The following is an 18,499-nucleotide window of genomic DNA, read 5'->3' on the forward strand; positions in this document are numbered from 1 at the left end:
ACTATTATCATTAAGACAATGACAAAGGTCTGGGAGTTCTAAAGGAAAATATAAATTTGTTTTCCATTAATAAATGTATACCTTTTCAGAATCGCATATACCTTTTCAAAATCATGATCAGCCATGAAGAAAGGGTTAAAATACTGTTAGACATGAAAGGATACAAATTTACTTACCATACATAGTTTTATTGGAAGTTGATTAAAAATATGACTTAGTAAAGTGAGGTTGTTATCCAAGAAACAATGGATTCAACCCAGGACATCACTGAACAGAGATCCTACTACTGCAGCTCTAAGGCAAGCCTAAGATGCTTGACTACGTAAGTGATATTTATACAGTGATAAACAACCTTTTTTTCCAACTTTTAGAATTAAGCCATGGGCAATGCCCAAAGACAATTATTGTTAGAGCAGAATGGCAGTATTTTCAACTTTGACAATATTCTAAAAAGGGCAAATACCTCAGTGTGGTGAGTGGAAGCATGAGGAGAGGGGGAAAGAAGGGTAGTGAAGCCAATACCTTCATCTTCCAAGAAGGAGGGTAAGAGACATTGGCCATTGAAGGGAAGAAGACACAAAAATAAATACATTCAAATTAAAACAGAAACTGAGAGAAAAATTACAGAAGATGAAGTTGGGCTGTTATGCAGTCAGGAAAATGTCCTAGTCTAACCCTCAAGGAGTTCTGAAACTGCCAGAGCCCTTCAGAGTTGACCAAGTTAGCGTGGGGTTCAGGACCTTTATATTCCTGCAATGAGCAGTCATTGGAGATGAGTTCCCCTGGGAAGTGGAGCGAAACTGAGTGAGACAGCTCTCCTCACCTCAGGTAATTCCAAAGAGGCCAAAGAGCTGAGGGCTGTCAGACAGCGACATTCCCAGCAACTGAGGGAATACAGCCTTCATTCCCAAAGGGAGGCATCTTGGTGGATCAGGACAGCACCCCCTACAGAAGCATTGTTCTAGTCACTGGGAATACATATATTTTCAGGTGGAAGAAAACAAACAAAAAAAAGTGTTTTTTAAAATGTATCATCTCAACTTTCATTAACGCAACTGACTCATCTTTCTAACTTACGAACTCTATTCCTTCAGTTAAACACCCCATTATGGTCAGGAAGTCCGAGGTTATGTTGCAATAAGACCTTAACCTGCAGTAAAAATTTAATCTCAGTGGCTTAGCTCAGTAAAGGGGACTCAATTCCACAGTCATTCAAGAGATTCAGGTTATGATTCAGAGTTTCGATGCCTTATACACTCAACAATGTCTTTCACACTTCCAGTAGTAGGGAAAGCCAAAGCAGGCAGAGCCTACACTGACTTTTAAGTTCCTTTGGCTGGTACAAGTCACCAGACTCCAACCTAACTGCAGAGGAGGCTAAGAAATGTACAGGGGCTTATGGAACACTGGTGAACACTACTGTCCCCGAAAGACATACCGTCTGATGTGACTGGAGGTAAGACCAGACGCTCATGACAAGCAAGTTGCTCTCTAGCACGTCTGTACACTTTTCTCCAAAGTACATGGCTACTAAGTCTTGGGTTTTTTTTTTTTAGCAAACTTGTTTGTAAAATATGTACTTGTTATTTTTAACTAAGTTTTCAATAAAAGATTACATTTCCCAATGAAACCTAGGTGCAAAAAAAAAAAAATTGTTTCTGTGAAATTGTCACTAGAAGAAAGGGAAGAAGACTCTGACACTTTCATTAAGAAGGAATCTTCCAGCACGGGGCCCGTGTGACAACATGGAACTGTAATAATGTCACAGAATACACTTCACCTTTCACCCCCATAATAGGGCTTATGTTTTAACTAGAAAAGTCAGATCTCAGTGTCTCCCTAAACTCTGAGTCTGGTTCAATCTCCAGTCCTGCCTCTTGCCTTTGCAGGGTCAAAATCAAAGAGCTACGTATAGAGACCGAGGGCTTCCTGGACACCCAGCACAAGTCCTCCCAGTTTCCCCATGGTGTCACTCTCTCTTCACCCCTGTGAGTGACAACGAGCATCCTAAGGAAGATGACAAAGTCAGCACAAAACCTCTGACCCCACTCAACATCTTGCTCTGGACAGATCCAGACTCCCCCTTGGAAAGCAGAATCTGAAGTCCCCACACTCTCCAGTGCCCCTGGCCGATGACCTGCAGTACAGCCTGGGGTACAAGAGATAAGAGTCCCAAGAAAGCCTAGTTCTCCCTCTGATCTCATCCAGGAGAGGGAAGGAACTGCCATTGGCTTCTTGTGTCCAGTGTGTGGCTGACAGAGCAGAGCAAAGGGGATGCCTGCTCCTCAGGGGCACAGCCATCCATAACCTCAGAGATAAGTTCCTGTCTTAATGACAAATCCCAGAGACTGAGATGAAGACCAGCTTTCAGGACTGGGTCAATGCCTAAGGCACCACAGTGCATAGTGACCTCCCTAACACCTGGGAAGGGAATATCATCATGAATGAACAGGTCATTATGTTCACAGAAAAGCAGAGTTGTGTCCTCTGGGAATTCCAGCTCAGCAATGGTGTCAGGCGGCTGTGCAGGAGACAAGCGTTGGGATGGGTTAGAGTCAGCCCTAGAGCCAAAGAGGGACCCTGGGGCCAGAGGGGGCTCTGCTACTTGTCTTGTGGGGCCCACAAGACACAATCTTCCCCTTATGCCACTCCACCTGGGGGACTCTGGAGGCTGGGGTGCTCCACATGACAGGTGCAGACATCTCCATGCTGGGAAGGCGTTTCTGAGAAATCCAGTCCCTGTTCTTAATAAGAGGGATGGGCACAATGCCGGCTGTCTGCATCCCATGTACAGGATGATGTTTCTGAGAGGTGGGCTTGTTACCAGTCAGAATCTCTCCTAAAAATGATTAAAACTCTGGGATAAACGCTAGAAACACACAAGAGAGACAGGCTCATACACAGAGAGAGAGAGAAAGAGAGAAACAGCGATAAGATGTCAGGTGATGAGAAAGATGCAGAAACTAGAGAGAGAGAGAGACAAAGAAATACAGATGAATAGTGACAAAGGTGTAGATAGAGAAAAATTGATTTTCTTTCTCCTCGTCCACACCATGATGTTTATAGTCTCCTTCAAGGAACAGTCCCTCCTTCTGGTCCCCAGTTGGTTGGGTCACCTCAAAATATGTTCCTTCACTCTGTAGAAGTTTTCTACCTCTGCTCATTTAAGGAGGTTCAGAGTACAGATAACTCATCATCATGTTTAATTATGGTAAAAAGCTCTATAGTCAGGTAGATGGTTTCAATGTGCTCCTCCCACAGAGTCTGTTGGGTAAAGGAAGGAACAGAGAAACCCCTTGGGCTCCATGTAGATGCAGCTGGCAGGGCACAGGCAGAGGCTCTGGGGTCATGCAGGAGACAGCGTCACAGCCAGAGCCTTGAGGCGGGGGTCACAGGAAGGGACCTGGTGACTATGTCAGAATCACCACAGGATCTGACCTCAGAGTGGGGCGGGCTGACAGGCAGCTTGGAATTCCGGGCAAGGACAAACAGGCATTACAGAAGAGCAAAAGCCAGTCCCAAGGTGTCCTCCAGGAGTCAGCGCACGAGCCCTGCAGAAGAGAGAGAGTGATCAGCACGCGGCACCCTGAGGGACGCGCCCTCTCCTCTCCTGCAGCATCAGGCAGACAGAGCTGAGGCCCAGGGCACATCGTCATGCCCCCTCCCAGTATCTGCAGGAAGGGGAATCAGCTAAAGAGGACACAGCGCTTCAGCCTGATGCAAATGTGTGGGAGGCGGGGAGCGGCTGTTTTCCTTATGGGGGATGTGAAGAGTTAATTCTTTCAGTAAATTTAATGATAACACAGCTTTTCCCTCTACTTTCAGTCACTTATAAACGCCCACAGGTAGTGCCAACATGTGGCACGAAGTGGGCACCATCCTCGTGTCTAACACCCACACCACATTTCTGGCTCCAAGTTTCACAGAAAGATGCCGCCAAAGTTATGGTCTGGTCCTGGGGAACAACTCCAGGAGCTTCCTACAGAAAACTTCCCCCTAACTCTGGATCCCATAGCAGGGAACAGGCCATGAAGGAGACGACTGTGCCCAGGTACACTCACCTCACACCCCGCCCTCTTTTGCCTGTCCCCCAAGCCCCAAACAATCAGAGCAGAAATATAGCAGCTGCTGGTGGAGGCTCAGGACGTCCTACAAAAGGTCTCATGACCCAAACAGCCAGTGCCTCACTCTCCCCAAAGGGAAATGAGACAAGCAACTTAGTTCAAAATATATTTCCTCCCTACCCACAAGGTCTTCACTGCCCTAAAATAAAATCTCACAAAATGAATAAAACTGTTTCTAGAAGGAAAGGAAGCCAATGCTCTGACTGTCTTAATGGAGGAAGCTTTTGGAAAGGAGCCCGTGAGACAATGATGAAGTCTCTGATGGGAGGAAGTCCAAGAGTAAACATCTGTCCCCTCTGTAAAGGGCTGCCTTTCCAATGGTAAAACCCGCCCCCATCGTCTCCCTACGTTGTCCCGTTTCCTCCCACCACCAGCCTAGCCTCCTTCCTTTCGGGCTCAGGAGGAGAGAGCCACATCTAGAGACAGAGGCCTCCCTGAACAGAGGTCTCATTCACAGCCCGTCGTCCCCCTCTCCCCAGAGTTCCTTACCCTTCTGGCTCCTGTGACGGATGAAAAGGCCCAGCCCGAGGAAGATCAGCCCCAGCACGAAGCCCCCAACACCGCTCAGCATCTTGCTCCGGGCGGACTCAGACTGTGCCCCTGGGGAGCAGAGCCTGAGTGTCAGCACTTGTCCCCACCTCCCAGGTGTCCCTTTGAGAAGCCCAAAGTCCAGTCTGAGGTACAGGAGGTGGAGGCACCAGGGGAACCCGGTTCCCTATTCTGACTACCCTGAGGGGAGGGACCAGCCAATAGATCCCTGGACAGACTGGGAAGGTGGGAGAAGGGGAAGGCAGACCCCTGCCCCATACGGACACATCCATAACCTTAGACCCTAAGAGCCTGGTGACCAGTGAGTCCTGCAGAGCTGCAGGGGCTGGGCTCCGCAGCCAGGGAGTGTTGAGGGATCTGCCTGTATCTGGGAAGACCATGAGCTCAGGGTTCCTCTGATACCCACGCTATGAGGCAAGAGGTACTCTTGCCTCCTGTGATTTCCAGCTCAGTAGTGATGTCGGGGACGAGGGCTGAGGTGCGATGGACCGGGGAAGCTCTGTCTGCCCCTGTCCTGTGGGGCCCACAGTGAAAGGAAACAAACTGTCTCTTACGCCACTCCACCTCGACGGGGCTCTGGAGGCTGGGGTGCTCCACGTGGCAGGTGTAGACATCTCCCTGCTGGGGAGTCATTTCCAGCATCACGAGGATCTGGTAGGTCCAGTCCCCATTCTTAATAAGAGGGGTGGACACGACGCCGGCTGTCTCCTCCTGGCCATTGCGGAACCACCGAACTTTGATCTGACTTGGGTAGAAATCTGTCACCGAGCAGACCAGCAGGTTGTGCTGGTTTAGAGCCTCTGTCCTGGATGTGGAGATGGTCACTGTGGGTTCCACTGAGGGGAAAAGACATAGTGAGACATGAGATCACGTAGAAAATCTCCCCACAGGGAAGAGTCCTTCCTTGGTACCTGGTGGAAAGATCCCTGGATTCCAAGTCATGAGTTGGGATCCAACCTGGGCCACTTTATTAGCCTGAATAAACGCATTAGTCAGTTTACTTTTCAGAGTCTCAAGAGATAGTTGTAATTTTTCTATGAGAGTTACCCTGTTGATACTAATTGATAAAAATTAAGTATTTTAAAATTATAAATTGCTATATTATACAGGCCACTATAAACATTTTTTAAAAATTGGGTAGGGGTATAGCTCAGTTGGTAGAGCGCATGCTTAACATGGGTTCAATCCCCAGTAGCTCCATTAAAAAATAGAATTAAATTTATAAATAAAAATAAAGAATCTGGACTTGTTTTCCCCTACACCTTATGAAGGTGGCCATCAGGATCAGCTCTAGTGACTCATGCTAGGACAGTGACACTGCTTTCTGTTAGTCCCAGTGCTCCCCGCAGGAGAGAAAATCCAGGAGCTTTGACTCCCACCTGCTGGCCGTGAGATGAACAGCACTAGTCATACACCCAGGAATACAACTTTGACTGAGAATTTTAAAAGTACAGACATTTCTATGTGCAGTAAAGTAGGACAACAGTGACCATCACATCCTTACTACAAAATAATGCTTCTCAAGAAGAGTGTATCTATAATTCTCAGCCCTCTAACACAGAATCTGAGAGCAAGAACACTTCTTACGTACTACCAGTCAACAAAGCATCTCTCTCAGCTTTTAGCCTACGCTTAGTTCAGAGGCCATTCTATGGTGAATTCTCCACAAGTATTTCATATTACTAAATACATAAACTTCCACCTCCACATCATATATGCCACCTATATTTTATCCATTCATTGATTCATTTATTCATCCATTCAACACATATAAATCTGACAAGCACTGGGAATCCAGAGATAAACAACAGACCATGTAGAACTTGCAAAAGTTTGCAATTTTTGAAGGAAAAGAAAGGGAACGTTGAAAACAAATAACACTGATGAAATATCATGTTTGCCTGTGCCTCAGTCCCTTTATCGTCTCAGGTTGCTACTCATGATAAATACGACACACTTCCTTACCTGTTTTACACATCTTGTCCTTTATTTCTTTAGCCATTTTACTGCATCTCCCTCATTCTATTTATGTGACACTATAGTAAATATTTCATGTATGCTTTATTTAATAATGCATTATGTACCTCATCTTCCTCCCTAATTTTCTTTTAACGTTCAAGTTAAAACTAACTGCCAACCCTACTCCATCCCCTTGCTATTAAGAATAACGGCTTTGTTCAGAAATCAGACATTATTATCATGTATGTTCTCTATAGAAAATATTCTGATGTTCTTGCAGATGTTGTCCTGGGCTAATGGAATGGAATGTGAACATAAATTATAACTGGGACTTGCTGAGGTCAGCAGGCAGTCTCATCACCCCAATCCCACGGCACTCATGAGCCATCATCTGGAGAGAATCGTGTTTTCAGTTTGTGCTTTAACTCTTGACAGGTTCTCCCTCCCGGAGTCTGACTGAAGTCATGGTCAGCTCTATGGATTTATAAAACCCAAACAGATTGGAAGTAAAAATGGAAGTCATAAATTCAAGAGAGAAACATTAGAATAATTTTTACAAGAAAGAACTGAAATAGCAAAAATATAAGGATATACTTAGTGGCATTAGGATGAAGAAGAAGGCAAGAGAGTATAAAGTAAGGTAGACATTACATGACCATGTATAGAAAACACTGTGGTCAGACTAGGATTAATCAGTGAGTTTTCAATCCCTTGAATGTATCATTTCATCCCACTAGCACTGAAAATAGGCAGAAACAGACTCATTGCTGTTTCTAGGCATAACTGGTTTTAACAAGACTTTGCTTGCATTAGGCTCTATACACATGTAGTAAAAAAAAAAACATGATGATTGCTGTGTATTTGGAAGAGGCTTCAAGTCTTAGTGAATAACTGTGTGGAATTACTTAAACTGTTTGTTATGTACCAGTATTAGCATATATAGAGTGGTGATGCTAATTGCTAACACAAAGGTAGTGGTGAAATTAAGTGTCATGATATAGATAGTGTTTGGTAAGTTAATTGTCTAGAAATAGATGATCATTAAACAGGTATAATTAATTTTCAGAATGTCTATCGCCAAAGTGGATGGTGATGCTGGGGGACTGGGGAGGAGGAGGAGAGAGACTAGGCAGGGTTTAGGCCAAAAGAAACCTGAAACAATTTTTATTCAATAATTAAGTGGCATCAACTTATTTAGCCCAAAACTTCAGCCCTTTCTATTGTGCCACTTGTTGAGCTTTTCTAAGAAATTAGAACTCTCTCTTACAACACCATTCAAGTGTTGTTTTTATTTTCAGTGAACACTTCTTTTCCTCAGACTTTGCATTCACAAATTATAAATTAAGACCCAAATCAATAAGCGTTTACTTTAAAGCATTAAGCAAAATAGTAAAGAATAATTAATAAAGTCAGTTTTTAAGGCTCTGTTTACCCTTCTATTTTCTCTTGAGCCTACGTGATTGGGTAACTGAACAATTTATTTAGTAATTTACCAAAGGTTTATGGAGTTCATACTACCTGCCAGTGTCACGTACTAGGTGCACTGTGAGAATTAAGACAGCCCCTTGCCTGGAAGAGGTCCAGGTCTAATGACACAGCGATACCCATTTAAGAAACCAGGATTATGATGAATAACGATTTGAAACCAAAAAATGAAACTATATTATTTCTTGACTGTAATACATTACCACGTGTGCAAGGTGCCCTGAGCGCAGACGTGGAGCATCCCTAACTCCCCCAGACCGAGCTGTTAAGAAGCAAACACACCTGAGGCAGACGTAGTGGGAAGAACGGCCTAGGACTGCCCATGAGCGATGGAGCCACGCCGGGCAGGCCGGGCACGCCGGGACCCCCTCTGCGGGGAATGTTCCAGGGCAGCCAACGTCCTCCCCCTGCTGTGCCCTCGGTCCCCCCCCCCTCCGCACAGGACGCCCCGGCCGTGCTGTCCCCTCCGTGGCCCCGGGGGCCCCGCCCCGGAGGCCGCCCCGTCCCCACCCGCGCGGAGTCCGCCTGCGGACGGCGGCGGCCGGCACTCACCCCGCCGCTGCAAGGTCGTGCGGACCTCCGCCTGGTAGTTGTGTCTGCACACCGTGTCCAGCTCGGCCCGCTTCTGCTCCAGGACGTCCTTCTGGCTGTTCCAGTACTCGGCGTCCGGCCGCCCCAGCTCGGTCACCGCCCGGAACTCCCCGCCGTGCTCCCCCCAGTCGCTGTCGAAGCGCGTGGTCTCCTCCCGGTTGTAGATGTATCTGACCACGAGCCGCACCCGCTCCGTCCCGTTGGTGAAGTAGCACTGGCCCTTAAACTGGTACACGAAATCCCCTGCGGGGAGTCGCCGCGTCAGTCAGGCCCCGGCCCCGCCGCAGCCCACAGCCCCACGCGGCCGCCGCTCCCCCGGGTCGGGGAAACCTGGCGCCGCCGCTCACCCCCTGTTCCCGCCCGGCCCGGCCCCGCGCCCGCAGCTCCCAGCCCGGACCCTCCAGGCGGCTCTTCCCCGGCCTCCCGCCCGCCCTGACGGCTTCCACAGTGGCCGTGGTGTGAGGACACCCGCCTCTGCGGGCAGCCCGGGAGCCTGCTGAGCCTGAGAACCGACTATAGACGGCGGTCGGGTTCATTGTCCATCCATCTCTGTACTTAAGAGGTTCTCGCGGGAAATCTCATTTTCCCTGCACCTCCTGGGAACCTCAGTGACAAACAAGTATCCACATGAGCACAAGGGTTCAAGGGTACGACGAAAGAGGCGCAGGACTACGCTGGTCCGCGTCCTGGCAGGCGCTTTCTCTTAGCACCCGGCAAAGTGCCCTCCTTCCCACGCCTGGGTTTACCCAGAACTGCTGCCACCCGCGCCCAACTCCTGTGAGGTTAGAAGGGACAGACACCTCCCCTCAAAAAGGACAGTTTATTCACCGAAAGAGCACAGACTTTAAATTAGATAAATTAGATTCCAGTAAAACTGACACAGTTACCAGCTTGGACAGGTTATTTAACATAGTTTGTAGATCATAAATATAATTGTGTAAAAAGGAAGTCATTATATTTACACATAGGGGTATCAGGAAGATTGAGAGTCTATTTATATAAAGATGTGAATCCTGTATCTAAAATGACTGGTTTCTTCCTCTCTGTCTCTCTCTTTAACTCTCTCTATATACATAATTTCCCTTCTTATGTTCTCCTTTCTCCTGCATTCAGTCCACCCTCAACTCAAGTCTCTGAATTCCACTCAATTTACTATTTGACCACAAATCAGTAAAACTTGAGGCTAAGACTCTGTCAGTGGTCACCCAGTCAGCTTCACTCAAATAACAGAGTTTGCTTCCATAAACCCTGCACTCAGAGTCAGGAATGTAGAGTCCTTCCCTCAAATACCAAGACTACAGACCACGACTGCCCTACACTTCCCCAACCCAGAATCCCACGGTACTTAGTCCAGATAAGGTCTTGGGGGACCCTGAAATGACAAATCCTGCTGTGTCTCCTTTGGAGAAATTCATATCTTAAAAAAAAAAAACTGCCCACACCCATTCTGTCCTGGCACTTGTAGTAGAAACGCACTTTGTCTCCTCCTTCCAGTCATAACATACCCAGGCTGAAGCCTGTGGGGTGGGGTTTGTCCTCACCTTGTCATCTGAAGGTGGACATGAGAATGTAACATAGCTTTCCTTCCCTCTTTCCCAAAGAGAGGAAATGTGTGATGAAAGAACATGTTCTGAGATCACACCCCAGCCCAAGGGCCCCTCAGAGCCTGGTCCCCAGAGTGGTGGCTCCGGGGAGCAGCTGCCCTGCACTTACGTGGAGAGTCTCTGCCCTCAGCCACTGGGGCACCCAGCACCACCATCACCACCACAGCTGCTGCCCAAAGGCCTCTGGGCATCTGCAGAGCCACCTTCCAAGACATAATTGAGAACAGAGGAAGAAGCAATGGTAGTCAACACAGCTCACACCCAGTGGATCTGGTGTACCCACTTCAGAGAATAAAAACCTATGAAAGCTTCCACGCACAGCAGGACTGGGGAGTCCCTAGGAAAGGAGCCAATCAGCACTGGAGCTGAAGTGCCTCATCTGTCTCTGGGTAGGCATTTTTTATGAAGGTTCTCAATCTAATGCCTGGTACTGTGTCTTCATTGAATGACACTGGATGAACATTTAACATGAAGACTTTCTCTCAGTTATAAAAGATCTGAAAATTTAATGACTTAGGAGTTTAAAGAAGGAAAAGAAAAAAATGATTCAAGAGTAGACATCTCTGTGATATTTATTTAAAACCTATTGTTCTTGAGATTTTTTTGTAGGGAAAAATAAGTGGGGATTGTATTTCAGGGAGAGAAAATTGTCACAGAGATGTTCACTTCTGTTATCTTAGACACTCTCAGGAGCCTTGAGTTGTGATGAGAAGATCAGAGTTCTTGAAGGACATGGTTTTGAGCTGGTTCTACCAGTGCTTTATGAGAGTCAACAAAATACTGAGCCTTTTTGCCTCAGACTTCTCTTTGTAAAATGTGAATTTTATATCTAGGCCTTCATATATTCAAACTGAAGAGTCATATGACCTGTTTAATATTGTGAAATATTCCTCAGCCGCTATGTGTAACTACTGACAGTATCAGGTTAATACCTGGAGGAAGAAAACAAGCAAACAAACAACATTGGACAACCAGTCCTGCTGGCAAGTGATTCCTCATTACACTAAAATCTATTGCACTTATGCTTTTTGAATGAAAGTTTTGGGAAAGTTAAGTTGACTTTTCTCTTTAAAAAATCTCTTCAGCTGCTTAAATCTTCCCTGAAACATCTGATGTCAGCAAAGGCACAACCCACAAACATGAACAGCCTTCAGTACAGTCACCTTTAGTTTGAGGTCAGAGAGCAAAAGATGTGGAGAAGCATTTCCTAGGGCTTAACTAGTGTTAATTAGTTAAGAGGGAGCAGATGCTTAAGTTACAGACTGTACTGTGCCAGCCCTAAGCATCAAACCCACAGTGGCAGAAGTATCGGTGTGTTTTTTTAAATAAATGTATTATTCATCGGACTCCTCTTGCCCATGACTATGGGCGGTAAGAAATGGTTATAGAGCAATTAGAACAGGGCCCGACAAACATTAATAAACACAACAGTAAGTATCTCTCCCTCTAATCTCTCCATCCTTCTCTCTCTTTCCTGAATTTTAGGTTCTTCTTTCAAAATAGAGGACAGGCTCTAAAAGCAGAACATAAGGAGTTGGCCAAGTAAAAAGAAATCGGAAATAGGCAACAACAGGAAGTTTCCATTAGTGGCACATGAAGGTAGTGAGTTTTTTCAATATTCTGAATTAGGTGCATAGTCCCAGAGCACCTGAGACAGGGAAATTCATCACTGGGCTTCCACCAACAGTGGAGTACTCGGGACAGGGCTCACTCCAGAGTAAGGAGGGTTTCCACGCTGGGATGGAAACATAGAGGAACATCAAACTCAGACCTGGAATAGGGTGGGGGAGGGACAACAAAGAATGGTCAGAGAGGGACTTTGAAGGTGACTCAGATCCCTCAGACCCCACCTCGGGGCCCCCTGAAATAAAGAGGATTCCGGCCCATCTCCTCCCTCCTGTCTTAAGGGGGAGGTCCCCTGCGTTCTGTTCTGGGGCTGTGCCCTGGAATCTGAGCCAGACCTGGGGGATTGCCCAGGTCTCACAAGCCTCCTCGCGCAGACTTTTCACCTAGCAACAAGAGTGTCAGCTGAAAATCATTTTTCTGATTGGCTAAAACCTCATTTTCAAGGCTCTGGTTTGGACTTCTGCTTGCTGCTTCCCCCTAAGCCAGGAAGCATTCTCTACATTTTCTAGAGTTCTCTGCACTGTCCATATCCTTGCTGCATTACTCAGGGCAGTCACTGCTGGTCTGGCCTCAGAGAAAGGCAACACGAACAACATTCTGATTCTCGGGACTTACCTGAATTATTCCACTGGGACTCTGTAGAGGACTCTGTAGAGGATGAGGGCAGTGTGCACCCCATGTGGCTAGACAGTGGGATCAAGAAACAGTCATTGATATGGGTCAGGGTTACTACAGGGAGACTCTCATGGTACATCCTCTGTAACCTCAGGGTGGAAGATAAAGTTGTGGACTACTTCCTTGTGGAAATTCAGCTCAGCAGCTAAACGGCTATAATCATTCCAGGCAAAGACACTTATCTGAGTATTCACACAGAGGTTTGGCAAGATTCGGAGTGGGAAGATAGGGTCACTCATGTGTAGTTTCGTATGATTAGAGGCTGGAATTCAGGTATCCTAGTCTTCGTGAGATTTGATGATAGTACCACTGAAAGTTGCCTGGATTTTCTTCAGTTTAACTGAGGCAGGAAGCCCCATAAAAAGACCGGCAGGACCGCAAAGCAGGGCCACTACTCTCCTGTCAACACCATCCGGTTCCCTGGCCCAGAGGCTCTATCTCACTTTTTTTGCCTCTGAAACAGCTTACTTACCCCCAAAATTCTATTGGTTCCCTGAGCTCACTTCTGATTGGTTATTTCCTTCACTCCTGATTGGTTATTACTCTCACTTCTGATTGGTCCACTTCCCTAACTTCTGATTGGTCCATTTGTAGTACTTTATTTGCATGGAGCTCACTCCTGATTGGTTATTTCTCTCGCTCCTGATTGGTCCATTCCCCTCACTCCTGATTGGTTATTTTTCTCACTCCTCATTGGTCTATTTCTACAAAGCTTGTTCCTAGCTGGTCAACTTTTGTTATACTTTATTTGCATACGATGTTGCAAAGGTAAACTGGCAGCCTATAAAGGCCTGTGTAAACCTACAGATGGGGTTCAAACCTTGGAGTGTTAACTCATCTGGGCCTGCTGGTACAATAAACTTGAGTTCTCCAACTCTTCCAGTGCTGCTGGGTCTCTCTTCTCGATTCAGGTTGCTGTCAAAACTGAGCTGTAACACGGAGCTAGAACGCTATGCTGTAACACATTTTTTTGCAACATAAAAAGAAAAGTTAGAGGGAATTTAAGCAGAGGAGTGCTATGTCATGCTTCTCTGGTCATAAAGCCACTTTGGAAGCAGTGTGAAGGGGACTTTTCAAAACTTTTTGTGATCCAAAAAGGGTCCAGGTTAATCTGATGATGAACCTGACCCACCAAAAGCCAGTTTACTGAAGAACCAATGTACCAATGACCAGTTTGCTAAATTTACCAAGATTATTAATGTACCCTAAACTCATTTTCTTTTTTTTATTCCTAAGGTTTGTGTAAATTCGTATCTGATGGCTTGGAGGGCTTGGAGGTGTTTTAGAGGGCTGAGAATCACAGACCTCTGAGTGTCTGTGTCCCTCTTGCCCTCCCAAGGGCCTTATTCTCTCACTCCCTGGGACTCCACTCCATCTTTCTTCCATCAAACAGCTCCAGTTTCCATGAAGCTTTATAACCAATGCATTTATAGAGACAAAATGAAAATAGGTCAATTATACTTCACAGATAATTTCAGGAATTGTTTTAAATGCTTTTAATATAAGTTGGAATAAATATTTTTAAATTGTTGAGAAGTGTTTTGGTTGAATTTGGTAAATCTCATAAATTGATCCTTCAGAGAAATTAGCAAAAGAGCCCTTAAAATGCTAAAATCTTGATTAAATAAAATACAACTTTTAAAAGGATTTGGTACCAATATAAATATAAACTGAAAATTTACTGTTTGACATGAGGACATTACTGTAATGTTCATGTTCTACACAAGGCTAATGCTTCAATACTGGAAAATACTGTTTCATCTAATGTATAAAAACCAACGTGGACAGTCAAGAAAAATGAACAAAATAATAGAAAAGTAAATTCCAAACAAAAAAACAAGATACAACCTCAAGAGAGAAGAAAAAATAAAACCTTAGTAAAAAGGACACAAGTCATTCACTTGATGAAGAGTACTGGTCATAAAAATGCTCACTAAACTTGGAAGAAGAATAGAACACAGTGAGAACTTCAACAAAGAGATAGAAAATACAAGAAAATTATAAGAGAACACACAGAATAGATGAATCAGAAGAAAGGATCAGTGAACTTAAAAGAAAAGCCAGAGAAACTTGGCTAATCAGAGCAGCTAAAAGGAAAAAAAAATGGAAAAACAAGTAAAGGTAACTTAAAGGACTCAGGGGACAACCTCAAGTGGACTAACATTTGCTTCCTGGAGTCCCAGGGAAAAGAGAGCAAGAATGGGACAGAAATTTTATTTGAAGAAATAATGGTTAAAAACTTCCTTAATCTAGGAAAAGAAATAGACATCCAGATCCAGGAAGCTGAGAGTTTAAATAATATCAGTCCAAAAAAATCCACACCAAGACACGTTATAATTAAAATGTTAAAAGTTAAAGACAAGGATAGAATCTTAAAAGCAGCAAGAGAAAAACAGTTACATACAACGGAATCCCCATAAGACTATCAGCAGATTTTCAGCACAAACTTTGTAGAATGAGTAGCACGATGTATGTGGAGCACTGAAAGAAAAAAACTTCCAACCAAGATTGCTCTACCTGGCAGCTGTCAGTCTGGACTGAAGGAGAAATAAAGAGTTCTCCAGACAAGCAAAAGCTAAAGAATCTCATCAGAACTAGACTGACCTTACAGAAAATATGTATAGGAACTTCTTTAAGCTGAAAACAATGAGTGCTAATTAGTAACAAGGAAACATGAAGATATAAATTTCAACGGTAAAGGTAAATATACAGGAAAGGTAGTGGATTCACCACTCAAAAAGCTAGAATGAAGATCAAAAGACAGAAATAGTAAAAAAAATAACTAGCTACAATAATTAGTTGAGATACAAGATATAAAAAGATGTAAAATGTGACATCAAAAACATAAAAATTGGGAAAGATAGAATTGTAGAGCTTTAGAATACATTCTAACTTAAGTTGTTATCAAATTTTAATAGACTGTTATAAGTTGTTATATGTAAGCCTCATAGTAACTACAAAGCAAAAACTTATAGTAAATACACAAAACATAAAGAAAAAAATCTAACTACACCATTACAGAAAGTCATCAGCTACAATGGATGAGAGCAAGAGAAGAAAGAACAGAACTACAAAACAGCTATAAAATAATTAACAATATGAGAATAAGTACATACCTATCAATAATTACTTTAAATGTAAAGGGACTAAATTATCCAATCAAAAGACATGGAGTTCAGATGCATAAAAAGACAATACCTATCTATATTCTGTGAACAACACACACTGTAGGTGTAAGGACTTACACAGACTGCAAGTGAAGGGGTAAAAAAGATACTCCATACAAATGGAATCAAAAAGAAAGCTGGGGTAACTATATCTATATCAAACAAGTTAGACATTAAAACAAAGACTGTAATAAAAGATGAAGAAGGGCATTACATAATAATAAAGGGGTCAATCTAATAAGAAGCTATAACATTTATAAATATTAATGCATCCAAAATAGGAGTACTTAATATTTGAAGCAAATATTAGCAGACATAAGCAGAGAAATAGATAGCAATACAAAATAATAGTAGTGTTCTTCAACAGCCCACTTCCATCAATGGTTAGATTGTCCAAACAGAAAATCAATAATGAAACATTGGCTTTAAATGATATGTTACACAGGTAGACTTAACAAGTATATAAAGAACATTGCACCCAACAGAATGCACATTCTTCTCAAGTTCATATGAGTCATTCTTCAGGTTAGATTAAATGTTAGGCCACAAAAGTCTTAACAAATGTAGGAATATTAAAATCATACCAAGCATCTTTTCTGATCACAATAGTATGAAACTATAAATCAATTACAAAAAGAGAACTAGGAAAAAACACATATGTGTGAATATTAAACGATATGCTACTGAGCAGCCAGTGAGTCAATAAGGAAATCAAAAGTAAAATTTAAAAAGCTTTGACATAAATGAAAATGGAAATAAAACATACCAAAATTTATGGGATGCAGTAGAAGCAGTTTTAAAAGGAAAGTTCATAGTAAAAAAAAAAAAATACATAACCTCAAGAAAGAAAAATCTCAAGTAAACAACCTAGCTTTATACCTCAGGGTACCTGAAAAAGAATAAACAAAGCTCAAATCTACTGAAAGGAAGGAAATAACAAAGATCAGAGCAGAAATAAAATACACTGAAAGATCACAGAAAGATCAGTGAAACTAAAAGCTGCTTCTTTGAAATGATAAACAAAAGTTTGTGTTTATTATGGTCAACCTCAGTGCATCAGTGTCTTCAGATTGTCTGTTGATGCCTTGTGTTTGCCTCCTTACCTAGCTTTGTGTCTTGTGTGTGTGTGTGTGTGTGTGTGTATGTGTGTGTGTGTGCGCGCACCACTTCCCAAAGAGAATCTGTCTCTTAAAGCTCTCCCAGCAATATCCCACTTACATCCATTATTTTTACTCAGTGTTTGTTAGTTTGGTGGTGGGATATGGGATGGGGTCATTCTCTGATGTTATGTTTGTGCTTCAATCTTAGGCAGGCACTGTGGGCTTGGGTCTCATCATAGTAACCTTCACAAGTGTTTTTGCCCCTCCCCATGGGTAGAACTTCTTCCCTCACTCCCCTCCATAGATAGAGTTGGTTACCACCAGTATCTTCAGGCTATAATTGTGATGCTTTCCTCCCTGCAGATTTAAGTCTTTATTACTTAGGGGAAATGAGATAAGGGAGATAGATCCACCGAGAGAATTTTTTATTTCAGATACTGTTTTTATTTCTAGATGTATGTTTTATTATTTTTATATCTTCTATTTCTCTACTCACCGTGTCTTTATTTCTATAAATCCTTAAGTATATTTATCATAGATGTTTTAAATCTTTGTCTGCTAATTCCATTGTTTTCTACTCCTTTTTTTCACTGACCTCTTTCTTTCCTCAATATAGTTAATTGTTCTCTTTCTTGGTGTGTCTGGTAATTTTCATCAGATGCTGAACATTGTGGATTTTATTTTGTTAAGTACTTGATTTTTATCATATTTCTTTAAAGAATGTTATTTATTGTAACAGGCAGTTAATTTACTTGCAGAACAGCTCAATCATTTTGAGGTTTCTTTTTAAACTTTATTATATGTGCACTCAACAGGCCTGTACTCAGCAAAGGTGATCTAGTTAATGGCATAGCCGAGTCCCAATATACCAACAATAGAGAATGACACTGAGCTCTTAATATGGCACCATTCCTTGGGAAGACCAAGCTAAATGGTAGTAGATGGACTATATCAAAACCTTCCACCTTGGAGGGGAAGTGATTTATCCTTCCTAGACTTGGTATATACTTCAGGTATGGGTTTGCCATTTTTGCCCACAGTACCTCCAAAACTGTCACCATCCAAGGACTCATGATATGTCATATTCATTGATATAAAACCTCAGGTCACAGAACCCATTTACTAACAAAGGAGATACGGCAATAGGCTTATGATACATAGCCCATTATCAAGATGTATCTGTCCAACAAAATGATTGAATGGTGTTGGCTGGAGGACCCTGCCCTCTAAGATGTGATATAAAACTTGAACGAATGATGTGAACCAAGGAGTGGCTCCTCTCACTGGTAAACCTAGTTGTGGAATTTATGCTAATTGTCCCTGTAAACTTGGGGTCTCCCGATTTAGATACCCTGATTCCTGAAAGAGAAATGTTTCTGCAAAGTTACTCAGTAAGATTTCAATAATCTCAAAAACCATCTGTCTCCATCTCAAGCCAGCAGACCAAGAAGCAAACAAGGGAGTTTATGTACCGAATGGAGAAACTGATCTTAATTACAATGGGAAAGAGCTTGCTCATACACAGTAAGGGCAGGGAGGAATATGTGTGCAACCCTGGAATTTACTGGACGGTCTTTTAATACTTTTATACGTGGTAATAACTGGCAGAGACACTAAAA

The 18,499-nt window shown here is 43.3% G+C and overlaps 1 protein-coding gene across 1 annotated transcript; it reads right to left on the bottom strand.

Annotated features, from left to right (window-relative positions):
• Positions 1–167: 167 nt before the first annotated feature.
• On the bottom strand, positions 168–10,605 carry LOC106728450 (SLA class II histocompatibility antigen, DQ haplotype C beta chain-like). The gene is made up of 5 exons (XM_032462776.1): positions 10,422–10,605; positions 8,670–8,951; positions 5,228–5,509; positions 4,614–4,724; positions 168–3,551 (listed from the first exon to the last, which is right to left on the bottom strand). The coding sequence occupies exons 1-5, from the start codon at positions 10,525–10,527 to the stop codon at positions 3,538–3,540; spliced, it is 795 nt and encodes a 264-aa protein (XP_032318667.1). The 5' UTR covers positions 10,528–10,605; the 3' UTR covers positions 168–3,537.
• Between the last annotated feature and the right edge of the window lie 7,894 nt (positions 10,606–18,499).

This window comes from Camelus ferus, chromosome 20 (genome assembly GCF_009834535.1).
Source record: "Camelus ferus isolate YT-003-E chromosome 20, BCGSAC_Cfer_1.0, whole genome shotgun sequence".
NCBI classification, from domain to species: Eukaryota; Metazoa; Chordata; class Mammalia; order Artiodactyla; family Camelidae; genus Camelus; species Camelus ferus.